This window comes from Miscanthus floridulus, chromosome 5 (assembly GCF_019320115.1).
Source record: "Miscanthus floridulus cultivar M001 chromosome 5, ASM1932011v1, whole genome shotgun sequence".
In the NCBI taxonomy this organism is placed as follows: domain Eukaryota; kingdom Viridiplantae; phylum Streptophyta; class Magnoliopsida; order Poales; family Poaceae; genus Miscanthus; species Miscanthus floridulus.
In genome coordinates, this window is record NC_089584.1 from 21,245,854 (window position 1) to 21,253,504 (window position 7,651).

Below are 7,651 nucleotides of genomic sequence, written 5' to 3' on the forward strand. Positions count from 1 at the left end.
TGTGCGGCCCGCAGCCCAGCAGGCCGACCTCGCAGTCGCGCTATCAGAGCAGCCCAGCAAACCCAACTCGCGGCCGCGCTACGCTGCTCTCGCGTCCTAGGCTGTAACCTGGGCCTGGGCCGGGAAAGCTCCTTCCCGCCTGGGCCGCCTGTGGTGTCACGATCGACGGCCGTTCGCCCAAATCAGCAGCATAAAAACCCGCCCCGTCCATGCCTTTCCCTAACCCTAATTCATTTCCATTCTCCCCTTCTCTCTCTTCACCGCACGCCACAGCCGCCGCAGCCGATGACTCCCTGGCGGGCGCGACGCTGGAGGTGGCGACGCCGCCGTCGCTGCTGCGCTCCCTTTAGATCGGATTTGGGTTCTATCGGTGGGGTACTGTGGCAACCGGTGAACCTCGTACTGCGAGCTACCGGCCCCCACCTCTTTATATAGCGCAGTGCGATAGGGGCCCACCAACCATGTAGTGTTGTGCGCCCCCGATCAGGGCGTGGGATCAAGGCCCAAGTTGGCCGTGGGGCCAATCTTGGTGGAGAGATCAACCTAACAATATCAATATTTCTATGCACAGAATTCTTTTGGTCTAAAAAGATTCAAGATTTCATCATAGCACAAAAAAACCCGATCCAAAGAAAGTTTTTTTTTTCTGAATGACTAAGGAAAGTTCTTCATTTCCTCCTAGAAAACCCTCTTCCCTCTTCCCTCTTTACATGCTCTTCAATATTTTCTTGCAGAAAACCCTCCCCATCTGAAAAAGACCCAGCCAGAATTTCCCCCGCTAAATCGTCGTCTCAATACTGTGAATCAGTAGGAGTATCTGACCTCGAAGGTAGGGGGTTTGAGGGGCAGGACGCAGGCATGGCAGTGGAGATGGGACATGGCCATCCGGATGTTGATCTGCGGCTCCTCCATGGCTTGCACCACCGCCGCCACCAGAGCTCCCTCTCCCTGCCCACCTTGAACAGTGTCTTCCAGTTATAACAGTATTTTCTCTGACAACAATCGGAACAGTATTTTTGCTTATTTTTCAGTTCAGCCGAACAGCCTATACAACTACAAAGCGACAGTAGCTACTAAAGGGAACAGAAAAAGACAAAAAAAAAGATGAAAGAGAAAAAGGGGACGGAAGACCACTACTGTTGAGTAGGGAATTTTGCTGAGTAGGGAATTCTAATAGGCTTTTTACTGAAAGGAATTTCATAGAAAAGTAGTAGTTTGAAGCCCACAACGATCGACCAAACTTTTACTTTGGTTGAGCAAAGCAATGGCCAATGCAACAGTGTCTAGAATTCGAAAGTGATGAACTAATGATTAAATGGTAATATATAGTAGTCTTCTTTTTTATGGTAATATATAGTAGTCTTCTTTTTTATTCCAAACATCATTTTACCACACGTTAGTCTTGTCTTCGAGAAAGTATCTATATATTTGTATAAGATATTAGACGACTTGCGTCTTTTGGCTAGAGTAGTATTAGTACCAGTCATATAGAAATGGACGCACACGATGAGGCCCGCTATGTAAAAGGCTAAAACTGTCCGTTTGACACATATATTAGAGGTGCTGGAATTGAAAGATTCAATACCAAATCAGACCTGGTATTGAAACACACAATACAAATTCTATTGTTTCGATGTACACTGAATTGGATGTTGGAGTGGGAGCCGAGTCAAGGAAAAGAGCGCATCAGGCACCAACCAAGGAGAGGAGAGAGACCAAGCCACCACTGTAGGGGAGGAGAGAGAGGCACCTGCCATGGGGAAGAAAGGTGTGCTACGTCGATGGTGGAGGAGCATCGGAGGCGATGTTTGGGTGGCGGAGGAGTGTCGGGGCTGGAGGAGGGTTCGGTGGCAGAGTTTCGTCAGGGGTGGCACGATGCTAGAGGAAGAGCGTTAGCAGTGGAGGCACATTGGGGCGACGCATTAGGGGCGGAAGCGCGTTAGGGTTGTTGAATGCCAAGCAATATAGAGGGGGAGGGCTTGGTGTTGAATATGAGGGGTTGCAAGTATAGTAAAAATCGTTTGATATTGGGGGTTCAATTAAAATTTTGAATTCTTAATCATCCAAATAACCGCATTTGGAGCGTACATAAGTAATTCGATACAAATTTAAAGTGAGCATCCGCTGTCTCTGCGCTGAGCCAGTGAGCACACAAATAGAAGCAGAGCAGTCCCTTGTGTGGCCTCTGCGTTGTTTTTTGGATGGTTTATACACAGTAATCAAACTACATGGAGATATTTTTTTTACCATTTTCACTATTTATTAGTTAGTGTGTTTTTTTATACACTTTTCCTATTCCCCAGTCGCCTGAAATCGGGCGTGTGTTCAGGCGACGCTTGGGGCCGTTGGATGGAGTTTGCGATCCGTGCGCTCTGTTTCGTTGTTATTGGTTCCGATTTTCGTTATTGGGTCCGGCACCACAGACCGCACCCGCTAACACCACGCTTCCGTCCTGAGTCCTGACAGTGACACGAGGTCCACGGGGAAGAAGCGGCGGCGGCGGCATGGCAGCGCGAAACCTCCTTGCGCGGTGCGGATGCGGTGTACGCGGCGGCGTGCGGCCACCGCTTCCCCACCCCCCCAGGCGCCCTTGCTGGTTACGGAAGCTGGAACATCGGCTGCCGCCGCTCAGGTCTGTCCATTCCCCTCCTCCAAACCCCTACTGCTCGGCCTTCTGTGCTAACGTGAATCAAGCAAGCCCTGCTAGCCTCCCCCGTCGTCGTCGTCTCCACCGTCGCTCTCCTCTCCACCGGGTCCTCATCTCCTCCCTTCATCGCCTCTCCCTTCACCGCCCCAGAACCCCTCATGCCGGCGCTGCTGCGGCGGGGGTCCTCCGCGGTATCTGTAGTCCCGATCCGCCTCACTACGTTCGATCGATCCACTTTCCCTTTTACCGAGAATTTCCGCGAATCTGTGCTTTCCGTTGTTCACTCATTTTAGGATCGCAAACCTAAGTATTTTGTTTTGTACTTTGTAGTGATGCAAGGGGATGGTTTGAAAGTAATTTGGTTTGTAGTGATGCAACGGGATGAAAGTAATTTGGTTTTTACTTTGTAGTGATGCAATGAGATGGTCACGAATTTGGTTTGTTGTGATGCAATGGGATGGTTTAATTCCGAGAATGCTTCAATTGTATGCGCTCATTTGGTGACTGGGAACCTTGCTAATATTTCTTTCAGTTCTTGTAGTACTGTTCTCACAAGCCTGAAATGTCTTGCCTGTTGTTTCATATCCTTTGTTTATTTTTTCAGATGACTGGGAGGATCCTAGTAACGCGACCAACATCTTTAGCTAATTTCACCAAGAGGTATAGCTGTTCTTGAAATCAGTGAACTTCATTACCAGAGCTCTTTCCTTTATTTGCAAAATATACCGGTAATGGACTGATATTTTGAGTATTTTAGTTTTTAGGCACATGAAGGACTGAAAGTTCCTTAACGTATCTTTGAGATTCTAGTACCATGCTGTTGAAAATTTGGAAAGCTTTTCTGCTCAATCTCGCGCCATCATAGTTTAGATCCTGTGCTTTAGGTTTATGCTCCTCACTAAACTTGACATGTTGTGCTAACACTGTTCCCCCTTTCTTGTACTGTCTTTCTACAGTTTGGAAGAGATGAAGGTGACTCTTCTTCAGCATGATGTGAAGTTACTCATTGTTGATAACATGGCTACTCTTATGTCGCTGTAAGCTATGGACATGGAATTTCCTTAGTTTAGTTTTCAAATAACTTGCTGTATATTTTAAAAGGTTGAATTGTATTCTTGTAGACACTGTTCTACATATATAAGTATATTCTTTTGCTGGCAACCAGATCGTCAAAATGTCCAATTTCAGATTGTAGTATGTTTGACTATAGAATAGCATAATGTCCAAACTGCTATTGTTGTAGCAAAACAAGAGCCACGGCTGCTATCTAATGGATTAGTTTCTGTGCCATCTCACTGACTGCTACACCTCTAATGCTTGCTATGTTTAGAAGCATTTCACATGTGTAGCCTTTAGGTTTTTACATAAGCTGAGTTTATAGTTCCTGAATAGTTATGCTATCAGTTGATAGAAAACTAATCCTCTGTTACATCCTGTCTGTAATAGGGAAAATGAGAACGCTACAGCAGGTTTCAGGCAACACCCTTTAAGATGGACCCTTTCTTTTTCTTAAGTGTGTCTCCTAGTCTCTTAATGCTCACAGAACTTTCTCTGTAATGTTTTAGTTTACCAATACTCATCCTGCTGAAATACCTTTTATTTCTTCTCGTTCTTTTTTCCTTGTGCAAGCGCTAGAGTCTTACCGCCTGTGACCGGAAGGTCCCGGGTTCGAGTCGCGGTCTCCTCGCATTGCGCAGGCGAGGGTAAGGCTTGTCACTGACACCCTTCCCTAGACCCCGCACAGAGCGGGAGCTCTTTGCACTGGGTACGCCCTTTTTTCCTTGTGCAGGTCTATAGCAGAGTTCTCAAGAATTCCAATCGTGGTTACAAGCCAAGTACGCAGCCAAAGTAATGATGATGGTTACCATTTTTCCTTTGAAGGTTTGGACTTTCTTCCTATAACGGCTATGTTTTAGACAATTTGTCGAACTTGACTAAACTATCCATCAAAATCATCTGCAGTGGACAGAAAGGATGGTAATAACTGTGCTGAAAGGTTTGATTCTCATCTTGTTGCTGCACTAGGGATTCAGTGGGCTCATGCTGTAACTGTCCGTCTAGTCTTTGAATCTCATTCAGGTTTGTCCTGATATTTTTCTAAATACAGAAGGGGCTTATGTTCTCTTTTCATCTGCCATTGATGGATCGCAAGTTCGCAACACTCATACCTAGATTTTTGAATTCGTATCACATCAGTCAATCAGTACCTATTACTAAGATCATATGGATGCTTGGTGCTTTTTTCTATATTTTAATTTCGACTGGTTTGATATGTTGCCTAGTTATGATTGCATGACATTAGTTTTATCTTAGAACCTAACTTCAGTTTTGATGTTTGATTGAAGTGTGCAGAAGCACAACTAAACGTGACGAACTTCTAAAAATGCATTGCTTTTTTTAATACATCTTGCAGCATAGCAGTACAACAGTGAGTAACATTTAGTGCTGCATCATAATATGGCAAATTTGACATCACTTGGTAAAAATGCTAGGATATGAATATGCCTAGTGATGAAAGAAAATTGCATCTATGTTTAGGAGGCTTGCTCTGACAGTAAAATGTTTCTATGAGTTCCTGAAGGTGTTCATTTTTGCTTACTAAAATATTCCCTTTTTGCTATCATGTTTAGTCTTCGTCACTTACTATTTTACTAACCAAATAGCAACTTCACATTTATCCATCATATCATTTTAGATGAAATAATTGTAAACTGTGTTCTCCATAGGCCACAGGTTCATCAAGGTGGCAAAATCACCTATGTCTCTAGCAGTATCATTTCCATTCGTTGTTGAGTCATCAGGCATTACATTACTAAGTGATGAAGGCATTGATGTGACAGGTTCTGAGATTACCTCAATTCGTTGTCAAGGTATAATCTATGTTTTTTCTACAAATAATGGGCTTAATCTTGCAGTCTTCTTGTTATTTGTCCTAACACAGATATTTCTCCAGGGCAAAATGTTCTGGCTTGATAACCATTTGAATCCTACTATACCTACTGAAAAGGTGTAATCATGCGCTCTTTGTTGTCAAATTGGGCCTAGCAAGTTGGGTTATTGCCGAGGTTTTCTTAAACTGTTCTTTTTTCATGTCAAATTGCGTAGTTACTGCTGAGAAGCAACTATGATGTAGAGTCCATGCTGAAGGCATGTGGGATTACAATTGCTAGAAGTTTCACATAAGTTGATGGTAGGGTACAGCAGCCCCCATGGTTGGTCATTACCGTTTATCCTATATCATTTCAGATATCCTTTGTGGTTATGGAATTTTGAAGGCGTAAATCTTATAACTGTCTTTTCGTTCAGCTTAAAGCTGGGAATGGTGAAGACATTTTTACACGCAATGGTAGATGGAACTTCAACAATAGGGTTAGCATCTGTTAGTTTGCAGTCAATTGGTGTTGTTTCAAGTCTGTTAGTTGCCCTGAAATAAGAAGTGTCCTGCATTCATAACCCCACACTAAAGCAACTGTGTTGTGAGATAAGAAATGTCCTGGCAGACATGTTGGTGCCTGCAGGAGCAACATACTACTGAATTTACAAGTGCTCTGTTACTAATAATATCTGCTGTTGATGAGAACCATACAAATGAAGCATTCAGTTGCACAATTGCAATCACCAACAATGTAAATTGCAGCTATTGGGCACTGCAATTGTAGTTCTCAGCATATGCAATTGTAGTTCTGAACATAATTTAATTTAAGCTTGTAGCATCCTGTTCATTGCATAAATTACATAAATTAATTGGCCACTCAAATTGACCGCATGCTCCTTTCTAATTGATAAATTTTTCTTCCATCTGTTGTTCCTGGTTTTGTCAATTGTTAACTTTTCCCTTCTTAGTTTTCTTTGTTGCACCTGCATTGCCTTTGGTGTTGTCAACATCTCCAGTAGCTTTTGTGTATCAGATCTCTTATTTCTGATTTCCTTGTTTTGCCTGCCTGCAGTTGCTCGCATCTGCTATGCACATCTCGTTGCTGCTCAGGTTGGTCAGTTCATAAAATTCGATGAGATGTCGGAGACGTCCTCTAGCCACGGCGGCCACACTTTGGCCGGCAGCGTCCCTGTCTAGGAGCTGTCCCGTTTGCATGAGAAAGTGAGTAGCTTGATGTTCTTCTACTGAGCAGGGGAATGTGTCGTGGTTTTACTTTTTGGTGGATGGTTGGGTCTGAACCCTCGTAGTTTTGTCGGGTGGCGGTAAACTCTCCGTGAACTTGTTGTGGCACTTGGTACCTGCCTTGCCGCAGGAAGACTTAACCTGGTCGTAGGATGTTAAATGTTGGTTTTTTAAGCACTGCTGCTGCAGTTATGCTTGGGTGGCTGTAATGCCGACACATCGCAACTATGTTCGGTGGCTTGTTGCAGCACTTGGTGCCTGCCTGCCTCAGGAAGACTTGGAACCTGTTAGACTTGTAACCCCAACCCAGTAGCCTTTGTTTATTGTGATTTGTGCCAGCACAAAGCATATTTTTGTCCTTGTCCTTTCATAGAAAAAAATTTCATTCTTGTGATTTGTGTTAACACATCTTTTTCTTTGTTTATTGTGATTTGTGCCAGCCCAAACTAAATTTTTGTCCTTGTCCTTTCATAGAAAAAAATTTGTTTGTTGTGATTTATGATAGCACACACCACATCTTTGTTACTTGTGATTTGTGCCGACACACAACTCATTTTTGTCCTTCTACTTTCATAGAAAAAAATTGTTTCTTGTGATTTGTGCTACCACATCTTTTAACTTTGTTTATTATGATTTGTGTCAACACACATCTATCTTTCGTGATGTCACTGCTGCTCTGTGTTGCTGCTTGTAGTTTAGGTGCTAGTTGAAATGCCCATTTAGTCTTCTGTGATGTTACTGCTGCTCTGTGTTTATGTCATCTTTTGGGTAGTGCGCATCATTTCAGCAACTGGAGCTATTTCTACAGCAACCCGTCTCCAAGATTCAAAATATGGTGGTGTGGTTACATATGAGGTATGTTGTTGCTGGTTATAATTTGCCTAAAA

The 7,651-nt window shown here is 43.6% G+C and overlaps 1 protein-coding gene and 1 pseudogene across 1 annotated transcript in view; one reads left to right on the forward strand and one right to left on the reverse strand.

Moving 5' to 3' along the window:
* The window catches only part of LOC136454387 (E3 ubiquitin-protein ligase SINA-like 11), a 55,175-nt gene extending 52,368 nt beyond the window's left edge, over window positions 1–2,807 (reverse strand). Inside the window, exons 1-3 of the mRNA XM_066454832.1 lie at window positions 2,685–2,807; window positions 1,058–1,070; window positions 823–956 (exon numbers count right to left, since the gene is read on the reverse strand). Coding sequence (XP_066310929.1) covers window positions 823–956; window positions 1,058–1,070; window positions 2,685–2,807 — 270 coding nt within the window. The remainder of the gene's footprint in view (window positions 1–822; window positions 957–1,057; window positions 1,071–2,684) is intronic.
* On the forward strand, window positions 2,806–5,633 carry LOC136454388 (DNA repair protein RAD51 homolog 2-like; annotated as a pseudogene).
* Window positions 5,634–7,651: the final 2,018 nt, after the last annotated feature.